The sequence below is a fragment of the Podarcis bocagei genome, assembly GCF_964188305.1.
Source record: "Podarcis bocagei genome assembly, chromosome: 1".
Classification (NCBI taxonomy): Eukaryota; Metazoa; Chordata; class Lepidosauria; order Squamata; family Lacertidae; genus Podarcis; species Podarcis bocagei.
Genome location: NC_138125.1, coordinates 132,943,464 through 132,971,124, shown reverse-complemented (window position 1 = coordinate 132,971,124; position 27,661 = coordinate 132,943,464). Strand labels below are relative to the sequence as shown.

Here is a 27,661-nt window from a genome sequence, read left to right as displayed (position 1 = left end):
CTTTACCTTTAGCTCATTGAATACAGAATGAGCGGTATCGGCTTAGGCATTGGAACCCAAAACTATAACTGACTCCTGCCCGTCTTGCAGGGAGTCTGATAAGGGTAACCACCTGAAGAGGGAGCTGGGTCGATGGCAATCGACTTGAGCTGTACCCCGGGGCTCACAGTGGCTCCTCCGCGGGGTACAGCTCTGTTGATCGTGAAGGAGGAGGTGATAACCACACCTTCCCTCCCCCCCCATCACTAATCCAACGCCTAACCACCAAACCCTACAAAGTTGGGATGAGGTGCTAACTCACTGACAGGAACCCTGGATAGGTTCTGCTGGTACATTTCAATCAGGCTAATCTTGGTCCATATAGTTAAAGCTATGGTTTTCCCAGTAGTGATGTATGGAAGTGAGAGCTGGACCATAAAGAAGGCTGATCGCCGAAGAATTGATGCTTTTGAATTATGGTGCTGGAGGAGACTCTTGAGAGTCCCATGGACTGCAAGAAGATCAATCCGATCCATTCTGAAGGAAATCAGCCCTGAGTGCTCACTGGAAGGACGGATCCTTAAACTGAGGCTCCAATACTTTAGCCACCTCATGAGAAGAGAAGACTCCCTGGAAAAGACCCTGATGTTGGGAAAGATGGAGGGCACAAGGAGAAGGGGAAGACAGAGGACGAGATGGTTGGACAGTGTTCTTGAACATGAGTTCAGCATGAGTTTGACCAAACTGTGGGAGGCAGTGGAAGACAGGAGTGCCTGGCGTGCTCTGGTCCATGGGGTCACGAAGAGTCGGACACGACTAAACGACTAAACAACAACAAAGGAGAAAACCAAGAGGCCAGTGCAAATCTGCCAAATGGAAAAATCCCTACCAGGCCCCCGATCCAAAACAGGTGACCAACCAAAGTCCATAGCAAGGCTAAAGACACACCTAAAGTAGAGGGTGGGCGGGCGGGTGTTCTCAAGGCCAAGAAGGCTCCCAGAGGCCCCTCAATTAAGAGGATCCAATTTATCATGAGGTGGGCCAGCCCATAGGGGAGGTACCAACTCAATGGCTCCCCCCAAACCACTGTTGCCTCATTTCCTGAGAGGAGCTGCAGTATGAGCTCGTTACACCACGGTTGCTACAGCCCCTCCTATACCACGTGTGTAACGTAAGAAGGGAGCCTTAACTATTTTACTCAATCCTTAAATTCATTATTTAAATTGTCAAGGGGAAGCCAAGCTGCATCTCAAAGTTGCAGCCTTGATTTTAACATCGTACAACTACAAATTAAGCATAGAAGGCGTCTACATAATTCATTAATTACAGCTACATTTTGTAATATAATGTAACGTCTCTGTCAAGGACATAACATTCTGCGCACATCTTTGAATTTAATTAGGAATACATGGGCAAGGATGCAAAACTTTCCAATCTGAGCAGAGCAAAAGAAGAACAGCGCAAAAAATAAAATGAAAAAATCCTAGCAAGAGAGAGATCATTTTGAAAACACAGAGGCGCATAATATTTCACTCTCACAACCATGGCCTAATTGAACAGCTGGAAGTACACATTCGGTAACTATTAATTCTCTGGGTCAAGAAACACTCCATCCGTATGTGTGATTTAATGGTTTAAAAATTAAATAGTGCTATTTAAAAGGTAATTTACTCTGCACTTTTTTGAAACATACCGTGTGTGTGTGTGTGTGTGTTTTAGTGGATAAGTGATTGATATCGCTTTAGCTCAAATATAATCTTTTGAATTGCAACATTGTTTCATCTCCAAATGAACCCAGCCATATGAAATTATGTACAATGGTATCAATTGGCCTAGTACATCATACTATTATGCTAATGTTAAAACACTTAAATCACAATAGCTAATACTTTTAAATTACAATTAGCCGTATAAGAACCGGAGGCTTGACCTTTGTTCTTTTTCTTTTTAAAAGCAAGAACATGAAACATAAAACGCTTCTGATTAAGTATGAACCTTTTTCCAAATTACAAATTATATACCCACAATGCATAAAAGGGAACCAATTTTGATATGCATAATTTATGTATAAATTCCTAGTAGGTGGAGCTATCAGAGCTTGCTACATATTGTTGCAACATATTCTAAAGTGTAGAGTGATCTTGCTACAAATCAATAAAGCACCTAGACAAAACTTCTGAACCAACATTTATATCTTGTGCTGAATCCAAAAATGCTCACCTTAGAAGTGCAAGTAGATCACCATTCAAGGAACGCCTATTCTATATCTTGTAGGAGAAAACAGAAACCCAATCCAAATATCTTAACTCTTACATAAGCTCTGGCAGAACTGAACTAGTTGCTATTTTACTTCCACTCGTGGTTCATTCAATGCAAACATGCGTGCTGTACACACAAATTGTCTCATGAAGAGAAAAAGTCACATGGTAAAGTGTAAACAGAAAAAGGTCTGAGGTTGAGGCCACTGTCCTCAACAATATTTGTTCCAAACTCTCAACAATGGAAGGTATTTTCACTTCATTTCTTCTTCTTCCCTTTCTTACGCAACTCATTTTACCAATAGTGGTTCTGCAAGTGGCAATAAAACACCTACTTATGGCCATGTATTTGAGCTTATATATTATACATAACTATCTCACGTCATTGGCTTGAGCTTTAAAATTAGTACATTTATTAGGTAAAAGGTAAAGGGACCCCTGACCATTAGGTCCAGTCTTAACCCACTCTGGGATTGCGGCGCTCATCTTGCTTTATTGGCCGAGGGAGCCGGTGTACAGCTTCCAGGTCATGTGGCCAGCATGACGAAGCCGCTTCTGGTGAACCAGAGCAGCATACGGAAACGCCGTTTACCTTCCCGCCGGAGTGGTACCTATTTATCTACTTGCACTTTGGCGTGCTTTCGAACTGCTAGGTTGGCAGGAGCAGGGACCGAGCAATGGGAGCTCACCCCGTCGCGGGGATTCAAACTGCTGACCTTCTGATCGGCAAGTCCTAGGCTCTGTGGTTTAACCCACAGCGCCACCCGCGTCCCTTGTACATTTATTACAACCTTCTAAATCATTAACTGTAAGGAAATACTACTTAATCCATCGACATGTTCAAGTTAACTGAAGCAATATTTAGTTCATACTTCAGGGCAACACCAGACCTGACTTTTATTAATTACAAGAAAACAATCTAGTTGAATTTGGAAGACTAGATAGAAAGCTCTTCTTGCTGGAACACAACATCCTTTTGGTAAACGTGTTCGGTAAATTGTTCATTTCTTCCAAGCCTACATTTACACAGCCTACATTATGAATTTAGATCATGTGCCATTTCATTTTCCAATTAATTATTTGTGATTGTGTATGTCAGAGATAAAAGAAACTAGGTAACATATTATTCACTATAGACAAATTCTGCTAAAGCAAAGTGTCCACACATCCGTCCTTCTGCCTATTATGGCTCACTGAGCTACAGCACGACAACATAAAACTCTTCTTAAAAATGATTAACCACAGATGGTACATAACACCAGTACAATTAGGGGAAATGTATAAAACTGGCTCAAACCTGTGTTGGAAATGTAAGGAAAAAGAAGGGACTTTTTATCATATGTGGTGGGATTGCAGTAAAATTAAAATGTTTTGGGAAATGATATATAATGAGTTAAAGAAAATGTTTCATTTAACATTTGTGAAAAAGCCCGAAGCTTTCTTATTAGGGATTGTGGGAAAAGACCTGCCAAAGAAATCAAAAAAATATTTTTATGTATGAGATAATGGCAGCAAGAGTCTTAATAGCATAAGGATGGAAGAATGAGGAAATCCTGACGAAAGAACTGTGGCGAGAAAAACTGATGGACTATGCGGAACTGGGAAAACTAACACACAAACTACGTGACAGGGATAACGGTGATTTCAAAGACGAATGGGAACCTTTTATGAAATATCTGAAGAAGCAACAAAACGAACTGGACTCTTTGGCAGGTTTTGAATAAACATTCACAAACTCTTTATTGTGATATTTAGATAGATAATTTGAGGATCTTTACAATTTTATAACATGCAGATAGAAAGGTGTTGAGAAACCAGAGAAAGGAGCTGAGGGAAGTCTGGGGTTGGGTTTTCTGTTCAGGGGGGAGGGAAAAAATGGAGGGGGGAAACAATGTGGATGGTGCATTTTTCTTAAAACTATTGTGTTGAAATTTCTAATAATTGGTTTTTTTTTTTTAAAAAAAAAGAATAACCAATGTTGCAATCACTCCCTTATTCAGCAAACCACATACCGTATTTTTCGCCCCATAAGACGCACCGGCCCATAAGACGCACCTAGATTTTAGGGGGGGAAATAAAGGAAAAAAAATTTATTTCCCCCCCAGGTGCGCTGCGCTAATCCAGAAGCTTGGGGCAAGCTGAGGTCAGCGCGCCCCAAGCTTCTGCGTGCCGGCAAGCAGTCCGCTGCCGCCCCAAGCCTCCCGCACCCGGCAGGAGGTCCCGCTGGGTGCGGGAGGCTTGGGGCGGCAGCGGACTGCTTGCGCGCACCGAGAAGCTTGGGGCGGGCTGAGCTCAGCTGGCCCCAAGCTTCTAGGTGCGCGCAAGCAGTCCGCTGCCGCCCCAAGCCTCGCGCACCCAGCGGGACCTCCTGCCGGGTGCGGGAGGCTTGGGGCGGCAGCGGACTGCTTGCGCGCACCGAGAAGCTTGGGGCCAGCTGAGCTCAGCTGGCCCCAAGCTTCTCGGTGCACGCAAGCAGTCCGCTGCCGCCCCAAGCCTCGCGCACCCGGTGGGACCTCCTGCCGGGTGCGCGAGGCTTGCAGACACTCGCCCGAAGCAGGGGGAGCCCTCCAGAGGGCTCCCCGTGCTTCGGGCGACAGGCTGCCGCCCCAAGCCTCGCGCACCCGGTCGGACCTCCTGCCGGGCGCGCGAGGCTTGCAGGCATTCGCCCCATAAGACGCACCCCGATTTCCCCTTCATTTTTGGAGGGGAAAAAGTGCGTCTTATGGGGCGAAAAATACAGTACATCAAAGTATTCTACCTTTATTTCACTTAAAGCGATACACATATCTGGTCTTATGCTCAGAATTTTTACAACGCAGGAAAGCATACTGAGCTTCTGTGATGGAATTATGAATTGTGTGGGTTCTGTATATAATTCTTTCATCAGCTTGGTTATAGAACTTGCAAAAGGCCCGTGGCTCATTCTCTCAGATCTGGGTTGTTTTCCCCTGAAACATCTATACAGGGAATCCTAACCTTTACTGTACTTTTCTCTTTGAACTAAATCTAAATCTGTGTCTCCTTCGAGCATCTTCCTGGTGGTGTGGCCTAACAGTGCAATATTAATTAACCGTACTCCAAACTCAGCTTAATGTAGAAGATGTATATTAATGAGTTCATTATGACTCTTTGATTTCTGTCCATATTTGTTCTAGGAAATAGGTGTGTACAAGCTACATTAGTAAATACTTCCAATTTCATGGGAAAACCTTCAGTATTGCAAAGAGAAAGCCAAGTCAAACCATGAATCCTACATTCCCAGGGAATTTTCCATAAATATCAACTCCAATATTTAATAGCTTTATAAAGAAAAAAATAATCTCACTTATAGTGAGTGAACAGCGAGGGCGTCTTTCAATATCTGGATGTATAAAACTCATGCCAGTTAGAACCAATGAAATAAGTTATAAAAGACATCCATATTATTATTGCAATCATTCCTCACCTGCTTTGTCCTGTCTACTATCAAAGATTAAATGTAACAGTAAGAGCTGGTTAACACCTTCAGAAAGTTGCATATAAACCAAGTCAAATAATTTGGTGTGAATTCAATGCTATTAAGCAATGAGCCTCCCATTTTGTAACTGTATTGTATTTAATGCTCCCCTCGTTCCCCAAGGAACTCAGTGGCTTGCATGTTTTCCAGGGAATTTCCAAGCCCAGACAGACTACAGGGACAGACGTGCTTAGCTTCAACAACTGTGAGTGCAACAGAACTGCATCACGGGTGAGAAAACCCATGGGTCTGGGTGTATGCATGAAAAAGAGAGACTTTATGTAAGAAATAATCAGAGGATTTATTAGTTTTGTCGTTTTTATCAAGTGTGTGAAACCCTTGGCCCTGAAGGCATTGCTGAATTACAACAAGGCCAACTGTCATGGAAGTAGTCCGACAACATCTGGAGGGCCAAAGTTTCCTCACATCGAATTTAAATAACCATAGAATCATAGAATCATAGAGTTGGAAGAGACCACAAGGGCCATCGAGTCCAACCCCCTGCCAAGCAGGAAACACCATCAGAGCACTCCTGACATATGGTTGTCAAGCCTCTGCTTAAAGACCTCCAAAGTAGGAGACTCCACCACACTCCTTGGCAGCAAATTCCACTGTCGAACAGCTCTTACTGTCAGGAAGTTCTTTCTAATGTTTAGGTGGAATCTTCTTTCTTGTAGTTTGGATCTATTGCTCCGTGTCTGCTTCTCTGGAGCAGCAGAAAACAACCTTTCTCCCTCCTCTATGTGACATCCTTTTATATATTTGAACATGGCTATCATATCACCCCTTAACCTCCTCTTCTCCAGGCTAAACATGCCCAGCTCCCTTAGCCGTTCCTCATAAGGCATCGTTTCCAGGCCTTTGACCATTTTGGTTGCCCTCCTCTGGACACGTTCCAGTTTGTCAGTGTCCTTCTTGAATTGTGGTGCCCAGAACTGGACACAGTACTCCAGGTGAGGTCTGACCAGAGCAGAATACAGTGGCACTATTACTTCCCTTGATCTAGATGCTATACTCCTATTGATGCAGCCCAGAATTGCATTGGCTTTTTTAGCTGCCGTGTCACACTGTTGGCTCATGTCAAGTTTGTGGTCAACCAAGACTCCTAGATCCTTTTCACATGTACTGCTCTTAAGCCAGGTGTCACCCATCTTGTATTTGTGCCTCTCATTTTTTTTTTTTTGCCCAAGTGCAATACTTTACATTTCTCCCTGTTAAAGTTCATCTTGTTTGTTTTGGCCCAGTTCTCTAATCTGTCAAGGTCGTTTTGAAGTGTGATCCTGTCCTCTGGGGTGTTAGCCACCCCTCCCAATTTGGTGTCATCTGCAAATTTGATCAGGATGCCCTTGAGTCCATCATCCAAGTCGTTGATAAAGATGTTGAATAAGACCGGGCCCAAGACAGAACCCTGTGGCACCCCACTAGTCACTCTTCTCCAGGATGAAGAGGAACCATTGATGAGCACCCTTTGGGTTCGGTCAGTCAGCCAGTTACAAATCCACTGAGTGGTAGCATGGTCAAGACCGCATTTTACCAGCTTCTTTACAAGAATATCATGGGGCAATCACACATTATGCAGTGAAAGAGTCTGCATTCTTGTATCTCATGTGATTGTGGTTGCTATTAAATGCAGCACCAAAATGGTCTGGGTTCTGCACACTGCTAAAAATGGCAACCCAACAGACACACACATTTGTACAAGAGAGAGAAACAAGAGAGTTAAAAGCAAGCCAGTTTTCTACTGTATTGTGTTTCATCATGAGAATTGTGTTTGCCTAATAACCATAAATTTAAATGAAAACATGTGAGTATGAATAGGTGAATGAGGCTATGCCTGTCCCAAGTGGCTCCCCCCTTCCCGGATGTATCTCAGGGCAAATATCAGACGTCGTAGCTTGGATAGAAATAGCTGCTTTTTCAGAAGGCACCTTTGATTCCTCCCACAACTAAAGCAGAATATGCTTCATTACTGTCTGGGAACTGCCATCAGCTCAGGGGCGAGGGGGGGGGGGAGACGGATGGATTACAGAGAGCCCCCAAAGATTGTGGGAAGCAGCACTTCCTCAGCGGAGGAAGGAAGCCACGCCTCTAGTGGGGAGGAGATGCAGGGTTCGGAGGATGCAAGGCAGTGTCAGGACACCTTGCCTGAGCAAAGCTGGGAGGAGAGAGGTCCCCCTTTACCCAAGCCTTCCTTGCGCAGTAGGCTTTCACGCAGAGAGGGGAGGCGTAGGCTGGGGGTCAAGAGACTACTCTGCTGGGGAAGGTTTAAGGACCGCCCACTCTCAGATTCTGCTAGTGAATGAGCAAGACATGGAATAGAGGCGCTCTGCATTGTAAAGGTTTTTAGCACCAATAATAAAGCTCTAGAACAGACCACTGAAGCATCTTGCCTGATTGCTCTAGAGAAACCACCCGATAGCCATAACAATTACACATGCTGTTGGAGATCCCCCTCCCAACTCCTCAGGTGGATCGTTTTGGAGAGCATGGAGGGCTGCTGTCGAAGGTGAAGCAAGGAGCCCCCTTGACCTAGTACGAAAAGCCACACTCACCATTTACCCAGACCATGCCAATCATTGACTCCAGCCATAGTCCAACTGCCCGCCCACTCAAGGCCAAAAAGGTTGCCCACCCGAGTTCAAGTGGAACTCTTCCTGTGATTCTTTGGAACAAGCTACTACCTGCTGCTAATTAATATTAATTTCTAAGTAGCCTGATATTACTAGGAACAATGGTAACAGAATTCAGAAGCACAAGATACCTACTGTCACAGATGTCTTCAGAACATGTTCATTGGCATTCAAAGATCCAGCAGCAAATTCGACAGGTGGGCCTAGGGCGGGATCACTGCTCCTTCTCACCAAAAGTGGTGTCCCTGAAGACAAAAACAAAATGAAGGATAGAAATATGACACTAGGAATTTAATTGATTGTTGCAACATGTCCTGCATACACTCTAAAGTTGTTCTGCTACTTCACATCACCAGTACAAAACAAAGACTGATCAGATGGCATGCTAAAAGCCAATACAGAAGTTGCTGCTGCTGTTGTTGTTTTTCAGTATGCAAGAGAAATGAGGGGGGGACCAATCTGGACCTAACTCCTCTCTACAACTCACAGAAAATCAGAACATAAAAAACATAATAATGCTTGCTTCTAACTCGCCTGTGGAAACAACTCAGAGGTTATTAAGAAGAAAAACGATAACAACAAGAAGATTGGAAGATGGGACTTGTGAACATCAAAAGCAGCAGAAATATGAGATGATTGGACCCTTATTGAACTTGAAGCATGGGAACCCCCAACAAAAATTTAAAATTTGGCAAAATATTTGGACTTTATGATATGTATTGGTACAATTTGGAATAACTGATGTGATATGATTGGATTGTTGAATGGAAAACTTAATTAAAAGTTATTTAAAAAAGAAAAAGAAAATCAGAACTTCTTAGGAGTCCTCCAACAGTTCCTGAATTACCACAGTTTTGTGTTTGCAATTGGCTAAGTTACCATTGTGTTTGGGATTATTGCAAAGTAGTATGTATGCCAAAGCATGGAAGAATACACAGAAACCAAATAAGTTAAATAGAAATTGAGAAAAATGTTGGAGCAGTGTAATGTGATCAATCTAACCACTGTGCAGAAGGATTAGGGAAAGTATGTAGAGGTGTTGAATCAATGGAACATGGTAACAGTGTGCATTAAAGGGGAACTAGGAATATCCAGAAATGGGGTAAAATATTTGTTATTACAGTGGTACCTTGGGTTACATATGCTTCAGGTTATATACGCTTCAGGTTACAGACTCCACTAACCCAGAAATAGTGCTTCAGGTTAAAAACTTTGCTTCAGGATGAGAACAGAAATCGTGCTCCAGTGGCGTGGCAGCAGCAGGAGGCCCCATTAGCTAAAGTGGTGCTTCAGGTTAAGAACAGTTTCAGGTTAAGTACGGACTTCCAGAACGAATTAAGTACATAACCTGAGGTAGCACTGTATAAACAAATACTGTTTGAATTTAATGCCCAGGAAGCTTCATTTATAGAGTAAAAGTAAAAACAAGCAAATAGATAACTTTTCTGCGTACAGCCCTTTTAAACCTTTATTATTATTATTTTGCTCAACTTTGATGCCATTTTGATAATTTGTATACAGTCGTACCTTGGTACTCGAACACCTTGTGGCTCGAATGTTTTGGCTCCTGAACGCCACAAACCCGGAAGTGAGTGTTCTGGTTTGCGAAAGTTTTTTGGAAGCCGAACATCCGACGCAGTTTGTGCTTGGATTTGATATCCCACTTTATCACTACCCAAAGGAGTCTCAAAGCGGCTAACATTCTCCTTTCCCTTCCTGCCCCACAACAAACACTCTGTGAGGTGAGTGGGGCTGAGAGACTTCAGAGAAGTGTGACTAGCCCAAGGTCACCCAGCAGCTGCATGTGGAGGAGTGGGGAAGCGAACCCGGTTCCCCAGATTATGAGTCCATTGCTCTTAACCACTACACCACGCTGGCTCTCCACAGGAAGCTCCTGCAGCCAATCGGAAGCTGCGCCTTGGTTTCTGAATGTTTTCGGAAGTTGGACAGACTTCCAGAACGGATTCTGTTAGAGAACCAAGGTATGACTGTATTGCACTGAGCTGCTTCACATAGTACGGTAAACCAAACTCTGACATGAATGTGAAGGCTCCAGGAGATAGACTTGCACCCCCTTGACAGAAAAAAAAAGGAAACTAGGTGGAGCAAAACAGCTGTAAGGTCCTCTTGTGGGAGCCCACATAATCCCTATAAACCATAGCTTGGATTACCGTATGCAATAAAAGACATTTTAAACTACTGTAGCATATCTCCAACAGGTCCTCAAATTCGTTTGTACTTTTATCATTGCCAATGTACTCTAAATGTCATTCATCTTCAAGACCAGCCAAAAAACTTCAGATAATTCAGAAAAGCAGCTACCATGCTGTGTCAGCTGAAGTCTTGTGAAGTTAAGGGGGGGGGGGAACTAGTCTTTCTTCTGTCTAATATGGTAAATGTGGTGATTTTTTTAAATTAAAAAACTTAACTTAAAACACTAGAAATGAAATCCCTCCCCCCCCCCCCGCTTTTCAACTACCGCTTTTCAACTATTTCCAAAATTAATTTACCCTTGGAGTAGTGCCAAGAATGAATGCTAATTGGCCCAAAACGATTTTCTATCACTTACAAACAACTGGAAGTAGGTTTATGAAACCGGAACGCATCTGCAATATTAGCTAGAGGATTTAAAAATGCAGTGTTCTATTTTTGACTAATATAGACACAAATAAATGTACGTGAATTTGGAATTTGGCATGATATACGTATAATAAAAATGTGCAGGTTTATGTGTGCAAGTGTGTGTGTTTGAAATACACTCTTGAGAAAATGCATTCAGATTGGCTCGCTGATAAAAAATGTTTGATCATCAATACAGAGGTTCCAAATTCCAGTTGGCTTCTGTCCTGTCATTGGTTCACTGAGATCATTCAGCAAGATAGTGTGCATTGCCCAATCACTTCCACTTCATTCTTCTAGCGTGGAAGAAACAAACCAAGATGACGCCATTAATCTTGGCTTTCCATTACACCTGAACCCTTGACTGCGGTTTGTTGCCCCCTAACAAGCCACAAGTGCCAATGAGCCTTAAACCATGGTTTGTTGTTGGCTTATAGATCACAGCTTCTTATGGATCAACAAACCACAAACCTTGTTTTGGACGTAATGGAAAGACAAGCTTAAATGTGGCTTTCAGGCTTGATTCTTCTGCTCCCACCGGGGAAGATGTAAAGGTAAAGGGACCCCTGACCATTAGGTCCAGTCATGGCCGACTCTGGGGTTGCGGCACTCATCTCGCTTTATTGGCTGAGGGAGCCGGCGTACAGCTTCCAGGTCATGTGGCCAGCATGACTAAGCCGCTTCGGGCAAACCAGAGCAGCGCACGGAAATGCCGTTTACCTTCCCAGCGGAGCGGTACCTATTTATCTACTTGCACTTTGACGTGCTTTCAAACTGCTAGGTTGGCAGGAGAAGGAACTAAGCAACAGGAGCTCACCCTGTCACAGAGATTCGAACCACCAACCTTCTGATCGGCAAGTCCTAGGCTCTGTGGTTTAACCCACAGCACCACCCTGCATCCCTGATGTAATAAAAACACAAGCTTAAATGTGGCTTTCAGGCTTGCTTCTTCTGCTCACACCGGGGAAGATGTAACTGGCAGCAAATGAGCATCAATACTTGCCTATTGTGGCATGTGACAGCCAGTGCAATCTTATACTACTACTACTATATTATTTATACCCCACCCATCTGGCTGGGTTTCCCCAGCCACTCTGGGCGGCTCCCAACAGAATATTAAAAACACAATACAGCATTGAACATTAAAAACTTCCCTAAACAGGGCTGCCTTCAGATGTCTTTTAAAAGTAAGATAAGTTGCTTATTGCCTCGACATCCGATGGGAGGGCGTTCCACAGGGTGGGCACCACTACCAAGAAGGCCCTCTGCCTGGTTCCCTGTAGCCTCACTTCTCACAGTGAGGGAACCACCAGAAGGCCCTCGGTGCTGGATCTCAGTGTCCAGGCTGAACGATGGGGGTGTAGACGCTCCTTCAGGTATACTGGGCCAAGGCTGTTTAGGGCTTTCAAGGTCAGCACCAACACTTTGTATTATGCTCGGAAACATATTGGGAGCCAATGCAGGACTCTCAGGACCAGTGTTATATGGTCTTGGTGGCCACTCCCAGTCACCAGTCTAGCTGCCGCATTCTGGATTAACTGCAGTTTCCGAGTCACCTTCAAAGGCAGCCCCACGTAGAGCGCATTGCAGTAGTCCATATCTACACAGAACTAAGACCCATCAAATTCAGTGTTGCCTACTTCCAGGTTAGGTGGGTATAAGATTGCAGCTTAAGTTAAAGTTTACTCCACACTCGTATCAAGTACCCGCTAACCTCAGTTCAAGTAGCTCTCAGTTATAAGAAATTATAATAGCCCTACCCATTTTCTTTGTTTTACATGTGTCGTTTGGATGCCAATGGCAAGTTGACCAAGCAAACGCTATCCCTTTCCTCTATGACAGCAGTTCCCAATTAGCTAAGTACTGCAGACCGCCTGTTTTTCAAAAGCCAAGCCATGCAACCCCTACTTTAGAAACTGTTGATATATTTATGGTAGTTTTTGCTATGTGAACGGTGCTGCTATGCCCTCCAACGTGTCCCAGGGCAAAACTGTGTCACACGTCTTCCGGTGTGAGTCACATGACCCAAGCGACATCATGCTCCCGCAAAGCAGGGTGCCCCAGACAGTTGATGGGAACGCGCCACGGAGCCCCTGTGCGCTGGTCCCGGGGGGTTACCATGCAGCGTGGTCTGAGTCCAGTCCAAGGTCGAGGGTGTGGTATGGGGGCTGTCCATCAAGGCTGAAGCGGGGTCCAAGACAAGGAGTCGGTGGAGGTCAGGAACCCTGGCAGAAGAGCAGGACAGGGTGCCAGCAGGAACAGGTTACCAACAATCTTGCTCCCGCAACTTGGGACTGGGGCTGGCTGGCTTTTTATCTGCCCCGAGGCATAGGGCGGCCCCAGTCCACAGGTGACTCGCCTCTCCTGGCCTGGAGGTGAGCACTCCTCCTGCGGGAATTTAGTTCCCTCCGCCTCTCTGCCCTGAGCCTCTGCAGCTCAGGAGAGGCTGGAGGGTTACTGGACTCAGAGGCAACCTCAGCTTCCCCTGATGGGGCTGAGAGTGGAGCACCTGTAGGCAATGGGTCCTCCATCACCTCAGGAGCCAGAGCAGACTCAGCTGGTGCCTGCACCTGAGGATCCAGCACAGGTGAGGACCCTTCAGGCTCAAGCCCCAGCCCGGGCTCAGCTGGTCCTGGAGGCAGGGATTCCTCAGGTTCAGCCTCTGAATCCGATTCCCAGGCCATCACACCCTGGGTGAGTTACATGAACCACCAGTTGGGAAGCACTGCTCTACAGTATAATTTGTAGGCTAAATATTGTATTGGCTGGGTGTGGATGAAAAAGGAAACTGAGTTCTTATACCAAGGAGCAGATTTTGGCCAAACCATTGCATTTTATTATTTCCCCCTAAGTTTTCCAACTTGCAGGCACGCCTTCTGCCTCTTGAGACTCTTCCCTATTAGTAAGAAATGATAGTAAAAAGTTTAGCGTGGCGGAGACCAAGGAATGCAATGTAGCGCTTGAGCTTCCTTTTCTAATGGAGGAACTGGGGTTGATGCCAGCTCTAATTACCCCTTCAGTGCCAAGTACTAAACACTTGACAAACTTTTTTTTTTTAATTGCCAGAATAAATCCTGCTTTCTATGCAGCCTGATTTTCTTTTTCAGCTTGTGTTTTAATTATTCAGCACTCATTATGTCACATTGCGTTATGCAGCCAAGTCGGAGAGCCAATGCTTAGTCTCAAGGACAAGGATACTAGACCAATCAGCTGGAACAACTCGGGTTCATCCAACTAAGTTCTGCTTACAAAAAGACCCACTGAAATTAGCTGGCCAAACCCATGCTTGATGTTTTAACAGCGCTAAAGCATGGGAAGATGGTTCCTGCCAATCTACAACAGGAGGCCAGGAGGCTACAGAGCATGTCTGGTGCTGAAGCTGCTTTTATATGACTCCAACTACAAAAGCTGAGGATTGCAGGGCCCTGACTGACTCCATCTACAAAAACTGCTGAACAGCTTTCAGACTGTGATATTGTTTAGGATGTTCGGTTGGGTTTTGTTGTTGTTGTTATTGATATTTATTTCAATGGTTCTACTCTGAGTAAAGGTAACAGTATCCCTGAACATTAGGTCCAGATGTGACCGACTCTGGGGTTGCGGTGCTCATCTCGCTTTATTGGCCGAGGGAGCTGGCGTACAGCTTCCGGGTCATGTGGCCAGCATGACCAAGCCGCTTCTGGCGAACCAGAGAAGTGCATGGAAACACTGTTTACCTTCCCACCGGAGTGGTACCTATTTATCTACTTCCACTTTGACGTGCTTTCAAACTGCTAGGTGGGCAGGAGCAGGGACTGAGCAACGGGAGCTCACCCCATCGCGGGGATTCAAACCGCCGACCTTCTGATTGGCAAGCACATCAAAGTATTCATCTTGTCTCAGCTGCATGTTCGTAAGGTTATGGCAACCACACTTCAAGTGTTGGGCATGGGGGCCATCACTGTAACTCTGATGTACAAGCAGGAAGAAAGTGCCCTTCATTTAGTGTGGAACTGCTGTAAGGAAAGTTCCCAAAGTAAATATATGTTGTGCATGTGTATGCAAAACCTCTGGATTATAGTACTTAATCAAGAAAGTTACATAGAGCAGACTAATATGTAGATATTCTATTCCAATCACACTTTTCTCTCTTCTGTATCTGTGATATGATTAGCCACATATCTGTTCTAATTAAAACCACTCTCCAACACTTTGTGTTTGGTTTTTTTAAAAAAAATATCCTAAGCAGGGTCAGTTCACCCATAATTTAGTAAGTCAGATTGTATTCCAGTCATGCAGAAATAGGACAAAACGATTTTCATCTGCATTATGGATTTAAACTGTTAATAGTGGGGGGCAGGATGGCGTTGAGAGATGTAAACAATAGCAGAATATTTATTAACAGAGAGATATGATAGCTAGAAATTGGTCAGTCGGATTTTCAAAACCAAGTAAGCTTTATACCACACCATCAAGACAAAAATACTGAGTAATGAAGGGGAAAGTCCTTGAATCTATTTGCATGCATTCATTGAACATCTGGACTTTCTAGTAGCCAGAGTTTTTTTAGTTCTGTGAATTTTAGTAACAGAAGCAACTAGGCCTTGTGAAAGACTTAAAGTACCTCATCGTCAGCATTTTATTTCTGTGCCACCTTTCTTTAGATAAAACCATGCTCAAGATGGCTTACAACATGAGAAGGTTTACATAATTACGAACATAATACAGTGGTACCTCAGGTTACATGCGCTTCAGGTTACATACGCTTCAGGTTACAGACACCACTAACCCATAAATAGTACCTCAGGTTAAGGACTTTGCTTCAGGATGAGAACAGAAATCGGGCTCCGGCGGCACGGCGGCAGCGGGAGGCCCCATTAGCTAAAGTGGTGCTTCAGGTTAAGAACAGTTTCAAGTACGGACCTCCAGAACGAATTAAGTACTTAACCTGAGGTACCACTGTAAATAAAACAGATCGAAAAGCACACAACCAAATTGAAACAACTTCCACATAAATCATAATAAGATCAAAAAATAAAGATACAAAATTTAGGATAAATAACAACAACAAACCTCAACAAAATACCCTAAACAATACCACAGCCCAAGAGTCTGTTCAGCAGCTTTTGTAGCTGGAGTCAGTCAGGGCTCTGACCTCCTACACCAGGTTGGAAAAGGCCAGCAAGGAGGGAGCCAGGTCTTCCAGGACTCGCAGCCAAGATGGTGTCTGGCCTCCTCAGCAGCCTCCATATTTGTAGTTGGAGTCATCTAAAAGCAGCTTCAGCACCAGACATGCTCTGTAACCTCCTTACTCCCTGATGAATTGGCATGGGTTTGGCCAGTTACTGAACTTGAGAGGACAACTTCCAACACTATTTCTCTATTCACGTTTTATTTATTGTACGTCAGGTAACAAAAAACTTAACAAATACACTACATACATTACATATAATACATATCTCACATACCGACATATCCTACATGTACACCACACATAATAGACTTCCAACTCTTCTCTTTGTACCTTGTTACGAAACTTAACTCTGTGCACATTTCGTATTTGTTATTCTACTTTTCTTTTGTATTTATCTAACCAGATTTTATCATACCTTTCCTCTGTTTTCAAGAATTAATCTATATCTGCCAGGAGACTTGTGTTGTCCATATAGTTTTTGAGATATTCTTTAAAAGTTGACCATTCGTTGTTAACTTTTTGAATAGTCTTTCCTCTTATTCTCCCTGTTAATTCTGCAAGATGTAGATATTCAATCATTTTTCTTATGGGGATTTGGTGGGGATAATATTGCTTTTCCAGTTTTTGGCTATCAAGATTCTTGCTGCTGTGGTGGCATACATAAATAAGGGTCTACAAATTTTCTTGATTTCTGCAAACATGATACTGAGCAGAAAGGCTTCCGGGGTTTTTGTGAAAGAGAGTTTAAACATTGTTTTATAATTTCGTTATAGATGACATCCCAGAATTCTCTTAACTTCTTACACTCCCACCTCATATGTATGAAGGTACCATTCCCCTCTTTACACCTCCAGCAGCTGTCTGTGCTTTTCTTATACATTTTGGCCAACTTGGCCGGGATTAGGTACCATCTGTATTGCATCTTTAAAACATTCTCTCTAAGGTTGTAGCAGGTGGTAAATCTAATGTCCTCTTTCCATAGCCTTTTCCATTCACTCATAAGTGTGTTGTGACCAATGTCCTGAGCCCAGCGTATCATGACTGCTTTTACCATTCATGTTTTAAAAGTATGTAGGGAAGTGAACAAGTGATATGGCGCCAGTCCCAATGCTAAACATTGGGGTTCCCACCCATCTCCATTGTTAGAACTTTCTGCTTACTCCTCCTCCTCTCTGTAGCCTCATAGTTTCCAGTCTGTAAGGGGAACCAGCCAGGTCTCAAGGAACTCGCCAAGGCAGGTGTACAAGACATGTTGATTCTTCCTCTGAAATCTTGCTCCTCTATTCTTTTAAAAAATTCACCGATTTCTGCTCTCCACCAACAAATACTGTTTTTCACCTCACATTAGCTAACTGGCATGTGATTACCTGGATTAGCTTTGGGTCCCCTTTGGAAAATCAGTGTGACATTGACTGTTTCCCAATCCTGTGCAATGGAGCTCGTTTTTACGGAAAGTTTGCTGCTGCTTCTTTTTTAGAAAATAGTTTCATATTGAGTCATTTTCTTTATAAACTCTCGGGTAGGTGTCATCTGGGCCCAGTGACTTGCTCATTTTTATTTCTCAACAGACCCTAAAACCTCATCACTTGTCACCTCTGTTTGATTCATGTCTTCAAACACCTTTCCCAAAAAAGTCAGTTCAGGAGCAGGATTCTGCCCAATATCTTCTGCAGTGAAGAGAGGCACAACTAAATCATTTAATTTCTCTGCAGTCTCCCTAGCCTCCTGATTCTCATGTATTAAAAGTATATTTTTATTGTTATCCTTAATGTTTTTAGCAGTATGTTCCTCAAATTCTTTTTTCTTCTTTATTTTCCTGTCAACTTACATTGGTTTCAACAGAGTTTGTGCTCCTCTTTCGTCTCCCTCAATTTCCGAAAGTAAACCTTCTTGCCTTTTATAGCTTTCTTCTCTGTTCATTAATCATGCTGGCATCGTCTTGGATTTAGTGGTTCTGTTCCTAATCTGTGATACACATTCCAGCTAAGCTTCTATCATCATGGTTTTAAAAAGCTTCCAAGCATCTTGAGGAGAGATTTGACCCTCTTGACTCTCCCTTTCAACAATATTCTAAATATTCTTCTCACTCTTGAGGAGTTTTGCCTTTTGAAATTGAATACTACTGTGTTGCCCACTTTCCACACTGCAGTTGCTGTTCCCAGTTGGTTTTCCCCAGTCCTCCAGAGCAGAGGAAACACAGCGGCAAGAGAGAGAAAGGAAGTTCCTCTGCACATAGAAAAGCCTTTCCTTGCATTCAATAATTTAGTTGGATAGAAACCTAAGCCTAGGAATTACCTCTGGCTAGTTCCATGGGAAAGTTAATTGAGAAAGGAGTACGACAAGGCTGTATATTGTCTCCCTGCTTATTTAACTTATATGCAGAATTCATCATGCGAAAGGCTGGACTGGATGAATCCCAAACCGGAATTAAGATTGCCGGAAGAAATATCAACAACCTCAGGTATGCAGATGACACAATCTTGATGGCAGAAAGTGAGGAGGAATTAAAGAACCTTTTATTGAGGGTGAAAGAGAAGAGCGCAAAATATGGTCTGAAGCTCAACATCAAAAAAACGAAGATCATGGCCACTGGTCCCATCACCTCCTAGCAAATAGAAGGGAAAGAAATGGAGCCAGTGAGAAATTTTACTTTCTTGGGCTCCATGATCACTGCAGATGGTGACAGCAGTCACAAAATTAAAAGATGCTTGCTTCTTGGGAGAAAAGCGATGACAAACCTAGACAGCATCTTAAAAAACAGAGACATCACCTTGCTGACAATGGTCTGTATAGTTAAAGCTATGGTTTTCCCAGTAGTGATGTATGGAAGTGAGAGCTGGACCATAAAGAAGGCTGATCGCCGAAGAATTGATGCTTTTGAATTATGGTGCTGGAGGAGACTCTTGAGAGTCCCATGGACTGCAATAAGATCAAACCGATCCATTCTGAAGGAAATCAGCCCTGAGTGCTCACTGGAAGGACAGATCGTGGAGCTGAGGCTCCAATACTTTGGTCATCTCATGAGAAGAGAAGACTCCCTGGAAAAGACCCTGATGGAGGGCACAAGGAGAAGGGGACGACAGAGGACGAGATGGTTGGTCAGTGTTCTCGAAGCTACCAGCATGAGTTTGACCAAACAAATTAGATTTAATTAGCAGTCAGTACACCCTTTCCTTCGCTCGAAACATGTGTATTTACTTTTCTCCAATTATTTTATCTTAAGCAATGCAACTAGGGTCGCACTCAGAAGTAGCATCCGGGAGATCCAGAAACTCACTCGAGGGCTTTCCGTCCAGTGTCCCCACCCCTCCTTCTTTCGAACTCGGGGGTGATCTATTGGCAACTGCGGACGAGGCAGCATCTTCCCATCCCCTGGGAAGAATTCGGGAGGCTAATTTATTTTATCATCAGCCTCTTAATTACCTCGTGTGAGCCGGAGAGATGGTATTGTCGGCCATCTTCCAAGGCGCCCCTAGCGGCCCCCTACACACACATATCATCATCATCATCATCATCATTATTATTAATTGAATTTATATTCCACCCTATACCTGCACAAGACACATGAGCTGTAGACCAGCATATATCTCGGGGACCCCTTTCCAGAATTTACCATTTCTCACATGCCAATTTGATCTTTCTCACTATCACAAATATGCTCTGCTCACTTAGGAAAGTGAGCTTTTACAAATATGAATGAACACTTGAGAGTTACCGTCCCGAGTTCTGACTCCAGAACTTGTAAGGAGGAATAGAAGGAGAGGTAGGAAAAAGTGGTCAGTGACAAGGTCAACCAGATGGCACTGTAGTGTCCCTGTGAGTGGAGTGTGTTTGCAAGAAATATTCAACAATAAATGTTGAATAATAAATATTCCCTAAAAGTATGAGGAGAAAGACAAAACAAGGGCACACACTTTCAAGTTCCACTTCCTTTTTTTTTATAGAAATTTTTATTGGTTTTTCACCTTTTATAAAGACAAATACACACAAAAAAGACAAAAGACAAAAACATGTATAATTTCAGAAAATCCTACTTTCCTAACCTTGTTCCCTGACTTCCCCCCACCCCCCTTCATGCATCCCCATTCCCAGAATTGTGTCAGCAAATTGGTATTTCTCTTCTTAATCATCTTAAAATTACCTCTTTTATAAAAAAAATAATAAATTTTTTCTAAGTTGGACTCTTCCATTGATTTCCCAATTTGTCTTAAATAGAAGTCATATTAACTAAACCCAAAGGTCTTGAGTGTTTTTACAATTCTATTCTTCCCTCCCTCCCATCCCCGGTTTTCGTCCCTTCCCAGTACATATCCAAAATATCAATTCTTAGCCTGGGTTCCTCACGTCCGAGGCTTTCAAGTCACTTTCAGTCCCTCTCCGCCGGTCTTGTTGGTAATCCTTTATGTCGGTCGTCGAGTCTCGAAAAAGTTCTGTCACCATCCAACCATATTCTCTTTCCACAAGAACATTTGGAAACAGCTGCTGGAAAATTTCCACAAAGTCTGCATCTTCAGAGTCAAAGTCAAGGTGGAGGCCCCCATCATATTTCTTTATTTTAAGTTCCTGTGTTCCATAAACTTCCGGGGCCTCCTCCTTCATCTTTTGCATCTTTCGCAGATTTGTGTTAGATGTAATCCAAAAGTCTCCTTGTTTATATTCCACAGATGTCAGCTTCTGGTTGGTACTTTCCAACTTTACTTTCTCTTTTTCTTGTTTAGTCTCTTCCACTTCTTTAGATATCATTTCCGATTCAGCTGTGGATTCTTTCTCATCCAGGTCCTCAATACATTCAGCAGAGCTGCTTGTTCCAGAAGTCAAGGTCATAAGTTGTTTATTCATAGCCAGACTCTGCTCTTGTAAGACTCCCACCAGATGAAACATTCTTTCGATTTCCACTAGTAACTTTCCATCCACAGCCATTGTAATTTCACAGAATTCCCCCTAGAGGGAATCTAGTTACTTAGTAATCTTTCTCCAACAATCCTCCAACTTATTGTTATTACTTTGTTTCCAACAATTTTAACTCAATTGCAACTCATTTTAATCCAGAGGGATCTTAAATAACGATTTTTCCACTTAAATTGTCCGTTTGACAGCTTTGACAGCTGTCAAACTCTGCACCTCTTCCACAAGCTCAAAAGCAGGACGCTCCCGGGCCCGGGAGGGGGGGGGTTGTTTACAACTGAAAGAAAGCTTCCAGCACTCCACTCTCCATCTCAAAATTTCTTTTTGCCAAATCTTGGAAGTTAATGTCTTTTTCAACTCACCCCACAAAGGGTAGGCACTCCAGCTTAGTTCTTATATCGTTGCTTTAGATCGTCTGCAAGAAGGGGGGTGCGGACTTCCTTTTAGCACACCCCCCGGTCGTCTCAAATTCACGGGATAATATTCATAAAGTCCAATTCCGTTTTACTCACGGGTTGTTCTTTTCAGTCCGAATTTCAAGGAAGGGAATCAGCGCTCTCCAGTCATGGCTCGCGGCTTCGCTCAACCGAGGTAGCGATCGACTCTCAGCACCACGCCACCCTCCGTATCCTCTCCGCAGCCTTTAAAAAGGCTCTTCGTGAATCGGGGGGGCGCTTAAGGTGCCCACCGAGTCTTCAGTCCGCAGGCTTCAGCGCCTGCGGTTTTTGAGGGTCCCCGCGTCGCCGGCGCGGCAAGACCCGTCCTCAGTTGAGCCGATTCCCTCCGCAGCTCGGAGGGAATCCGCCATTTCCAGATCGCGCCAACCCGGAAGCATAAAGTGCCACTAAGGGGGAGTGGAAATTATTTGCATTAAAGAGCCCCAGAGTCTAGAAAACTATCGTATGAAATAATACTTCCTTGGTCTTCACACACACACACACACACACACACACACACACCATACTAAAATATGGGGGCAAGGTCTACATTTTTGCTTCCCTTGGCAAAATTTATTCATTTGTTTTATTTTATTATTATTAATTTGCTGGAAGCCGCCCAGAGTGGCTGGGGCAACACTGTGAGATGGATGGCTTATGATGATGATGATGATGATATAGAGTTTTATTGGCACCTTATGCCAAGGACTTTTGATGTTTTAGCAATTTGACAGGTACTAGTCAGTCAGCACTACAGAATTTTCTTCATGTCATCAGCATCCAAGGAATACATATATTCCTATGTATTATGTTTCCACAATCATGTAGAATTACAAAAACATCCTCAGATGCTGGAATTTGCTATGTAGTTCAGCTTCTTAAGAATGCCATCTTTAATTTTAGTTTACATCAGTAATTTCCACTTCTTACGGTCTCGGATATGCTTGTGAGTAGCATGCTGAGATTTCAGAAACCAGGAGATTTGCTAACTTAAGAAACCACAGTGCCTTGCATATAGCTTTCTCCAAAAACAACAGAAATAGTGGAATAAATCATGTATACTGTAAGAGAAATTACAGAAAATATGTCCAATTGGCATGATTCACATATATTATGCATGGTATTGTTATTAAAATATTATAGCAGTTTATTTAGTTATTTAAAACATAAATCAATTATTACAAGGAGGTTTAAAAAAACCTAAAACAAGTACACATGTAAACTAGCCAACAGATAAAAGCACACAGCCCCTGGAAATCTCTGAGTTTACAATGTCTAGAAGACAACAAAGTTGGTGCTAGATGCACAACTCCCTTGGAATAGCATATCACAGCTGTGGCATCAATATAAAAAAGAAAAAAGCCCTCTCTTTTGTTGTTTCATCCGTAAAAGATACGGAATTTGGAATAATGCATTAGCCAATGACGTTAGCAAGTTGGCAGGCTGATAAGAATGGGAGATGCTGCTTCTTCTTCTTCTTCCAAGTATGTTTTTATCAGTGTGCACAAACCCAGAAGATGACAAATGCCCCCACAGAAGTGCAGAAACAGCGCATACCTCTCATCCAAGATAATGATCAATCTAAAAATGCATACGCACATACCTAGTCTCAAAGCGGAGGGTGTCACTTCAATCTCTCCTCTGATTGGCTGAAATGCAGCCAGCTGGGCAGCTACATCTGTCTCGAAAGCATCAGGGCTGTTTCCATTTGTCAAACTAGCACTGGCGTCCTCAGACTTGGAGACGGACTCTTGCTCGTCGTACACAGCAATCAACTGCAAAATGAAATGTTACTTTATGAAACTTTTATAACGAGAAGGGGGTCCCCTCATGGAAACACAACTAATTACGACTTGAATCCAAAGAACTCTATGTTCATGATGACATGAGGATTTTCTCGCCTGACAGCCCCAGCACCAGTAACCCCCACCCCCATTTCTGATTCATCTGCAAATGTGAGGATGGACTCTCTAGAATAGAATGTGACAGTATTTTATTACTTTTTTTTAAAAAAAAGTATTATCCTACAAGTAACTTAACAGCACGGATGGCACTGTGGTGCAAACCACTGAACCTTGGGCTTGCCAATCGGAAGGTCGGCGGTTCGAATCCCCGCGACGGGGTGAGCTTCTGTTGCTCATTCCCTGCTCCTGCCAACCTAGCAGTTCGAAAGCACGTCAAAGTGTGAGTAGATAAATAGGTACCACTCTGGCGGGAAGGTAAATGGTGTTTCCGTGCGCTGCTCTGGTTTCGTCAGAAGCAGCTTAAACATGCTGACTACATGACCTGGAAAAACTGTCTGTGGTTAAGTCTAGTCGCGAATGACTCTGGGGTTGCGGCGCTCATCTCGCTTTACTGGCCAAAGGAGCCAACGTTTGTCCACAGACAGTTTCCCCTCTGTATTTTAAAATATAAAAACTGGCACCTTGAACTAAGCCTCAAAATGAACTGGCAAGAAGTGCAGATCAAAAGCTGTCCTAAGAGATATCTCAAGGTATATTGTAAAACAGAGAAAAATACGTGAAGACCAAATGTAAAGCGTTCATCTTACGGTACCCAAAAGGTAAACAGAAAGAACCATTCTACAAATAAATAGTTCTGAACAGGTAGGAGGAATCTATAAGCAGGCCACCAAAGCATAATCAATGTTGTTCTGATGTTTTGTTTAGTTTTAACAGGGCATGAACACAGACTAAAGGCAACAATAATGGGAACATATTCATGTTCAAGTCTTCAAGCAAGTAGATAAGAACAGTTTGAGGCAAAATAACAAAGGTATGTGGGGAAAACAAATTGGGGGGTGGGACAGGAAGCTTCTAGAAATGACAGTGGGAGCTGTGTTGCCCATACAGACGGTAAAGATAAATATCGTATAGCACTTTGATACAATAGACGGTGGATAACTGAGGGAATTGAGGTGGCTAATACCCAGGAAGCAGAATATAAAAGGGGGCAGGGAAATGCCAAAAGCACAGAGGAAAGGTCATCGAAGGCAAGCACATGTACAAACAGAGTAGACTGGGGAAGCATTGTAAATGAAATCAGATTTATTACAGAAAAGAAAACAAAAGTGGGGGGGGGGAGATGAAGAGGTCACCGTTCATCAAGCTGAAATAAGAAACTACTATGTAGAAATCCCCAACTGAAAAGAACTGGACCACACAATATGTGTTTGTGTGATAAGATATAGAGTACCTTCTAAATAACAAATCATCATATCTGTGCATCCTGCATTGAGAGAAAACAAATACAGCAAAATAAAGAAGATGGCCCAGATAATATTCTGTAAAAAAAAAGAAAAAAGGAAAACATACAAGACTACAAGTAGTAGAATTAGCAGCTGTTTATTTTTTATCACATGGTGCTGCAGCGATAGACAGAAGTACTATATCCATTAACATTTCCATTTAACATTTGTTTAAAAACCCGAGGCATTTTTGTTGGGGATTGTAGGGAAAGACCTGCCAAAAAAGTTGAAAAACATCTTCATGTATGCGACAACGGCCGTGAGAGTTCTGGTAGCACAAGGATGGAAGACTGAAGAAACCCCAACTAAAGAATCATGGCAAGAAAAATTGATGGACTATGCAGAACTGGCAAAACTGCATATAAGCTATGGGACAAGGATAACTGTGACTTTAAGGATGAATGGGAACCCTTTACAAAGTATCTGAAGACGCAACAAAGCGAACTGGACTCCTTGGCAGGTTTTGAATAAACATTCACAAACTTTTTATTGATAATAATCAGCTAAATAGTTTGAGGATCTATACAACTTTGTAACATGCAGAAAACAGCATTCTCAGAGAAACCAAAGACTGGAACTGAGGGAAACCGCGGGGGGGGGGTTGTGTGGGAGGGGGGAGAGGGAGGAAAAATGGGGGGGGGAACAAGGATGATATGCTTCTGGATAATATGTCTTGTTATAATTTTGAATAAAAAAGAAAAAACTAAAAAACTAAACACATTTACTGATAAAAAAAGAAGAAGTACTATATCTAAAGCAGCAATGGTCAATGATAATGAAACTATACCATCAACAATATCTTGGTTTTACGAAGCAGGTGTTTTACAGTGGACATCTCAAAGGCTTATAGAACAAAGTAAATACTTTAGACCCGTGACAATTAGAAAACATACTTTGGGGCTTGGAATAAAATAACCAAACATGGATATTCTCCCATTATAATTCCTGCCACAGCTTTGCCAAGTTTGATTTATATTGGGATATTAGTGGGAAAGAGCACTGTGTCTTCAATTCAATATTACAATAGTGTATGTTGGTGAGAACTTCCAGAAATGCTTGATTATTTGATCATGGAACAGCTGTCAGGCTGTCTGTTTTTCTGCTTATATTTTCTTTATAATAGCTTTTGCTTATACATAAATAAAAAGTTTTTTTAAAACAACAACAACAACAACAGGGAAAGCTACAAGAAACATAATAATGCAATAGATACCTGCCTGAAGATATGGGATCAATAGAAACCTTAAGAGAACATGGGGAATTTCAACAATAGCATCCATCATGGAAGATGGAAAATGTTTTTAGCAAGCACTGAAAAGAGCACAGTGCAGGAACCTGCCTGATGTCAATAGGCTGTTGTTGTTTAGTTGTTTAGTCGTGTCCGACTCTTTGTGACCCCATGGACCAGAGCACGCCAGGCACTCCTGTTTTCCACTGCCAGGGTCTTTTCCACGGAGTCTTCTCTTCTCATGAGGTGGCCAAAGTATTGGAGCCTCAGCTTCACGATCTGTCCTTTGTCAATAGGCAGGATGTTCCAAACTGTGGGTGCTTCCACATCAAAATATTGATTTCTTCCAAATGCAGAATGGATATTATGTAGCACATGGATAGGCAAACTAAGGCCCGGGGGCCAGATCTGGCCCAATCGCCTTCTAAATCTTGCCCACAGATGGTCCAGGAATCAGCGTGTTTTTACATGAGTAGAATGTGTCCTTTTATTTAAAATGCATCTCTGGGTTATTTGTGGGGCATAGGAATTCGTTCATTATTTCCCCCCAAAATATAGTCTGGCCCCCCACAAGGTCTGAGGGACAGTGGACCGGCCCCCTGCTGAAAAAGTTTGCTGACCCCTGTAGCACCTGTAATTCCGCTTATCAAAGTGGCTGAGTGGGTAAGGTAAGGCGACTTCAATGGTAAACTGGTCCCAAGAGAAGACTCCCTGGAAAAGACCCTGATGTTGGGAAAGATGGAGGGCACAAGGAGAAGGGGACGACAGAGGATGAGATGGTTGGACAGTGTTCTCGAAGCTACCAGCATGAGTCTGACCAAACTGTGGGAGTCAGTGGAATACAGGAGTGCCTGGCGTGCTCTGGTCCATGGGGTCACAAAGAGTCGGACACGACTAAACGACTAAACAACAACAACAAAAAAATTTTATTTATATGCTGCCCTCCCCAGTCAAAACCAGGGTCAGAGCAGCTGACAACAGTAAAATATTACAACATTCTAAAACCATTTCATTATAAAATCAGTTCAAATCAAATTAATGGCAACCATTGGGCTAGAGTTCACCCGTTGGAAGGAACAAGGCCTAAAATGGTTTTCAGGGTCACAACGTTGTTAAAAGGGTAGGAAGCAAGAAAGAGAGAGCAGGGATCTTTTGGGGTGCCATGGCTTTCGCGCCTCCACTCTCGAGGTGCAACCCAGCACACCCCCTCAAAAGTAGTTTCTGCAGGGGGAAAGACCTTTTGGAATGGCACAGGATTGCTACGGGTGGGGGGGGCAGACTGGGCAGAAATTGGAGGGGGGGGCTTGCATGTGTGGGAGCGTCTTCCACTCAAAGGGGGAATTCCTGTATTCCAGTTACTTCAGCTAAATTAAAGCGGAATGCAATGTTACATGTGCAAATTTAACTCTCTTCGGATGCTTGTATAAGCCAAGAAGAGAAAGGTAGGAGTGCTGTTTCCTTACATTTAAAATACTACTGTAACATCTCATTCTCTTTGTCACTTTGAAGATCTATGTCACAATGATACACTAGGGTTAGTAAAATAACAGAACAAAAAGACAAATATTTAAGGAAAGCCATTTGCCCGGGGCAAGGAAACAATGTGAAATAAGGAACTGGGTGGAAAAATAAGGAAAGAAAGAAAGAAGCAAGGGGGGAGTGAAATTTAACGTCTCAAAAGAAATTGAC

At 43.1% G+C, this 27,661-nt stretch overlaps 1 protein-coding gene across 1 annotated transcript in view; it reads right to left on the bottom strand.

The window, feature by feature from the left end:
- PARD3B (par-3 family cell polarity regulator beta) overlaps positions 1 to 27,661 on the bottom strand; it is a 622,948-nt gene that overhangs the window by 470,483 nt on the left and 124,804 nt on the right. The window contains exons 3-4 of the mRNA XM_081200610.1: positions 23,101 to 23,272; positions 8,499 to 8,608 (exon numbers count right to left, since the gene is read on the bottom strand). Of these exons, the coding sequence (XP_081056736.1) occupies positions 8,499 to 8,608; positions 23,101 to 23,272 (282 nt within the window). The remainder of the gene's footprint in view (positions 1 to 8,498; positions 8,609 to 23,100; positions 23,273 to 27,661) is intronic.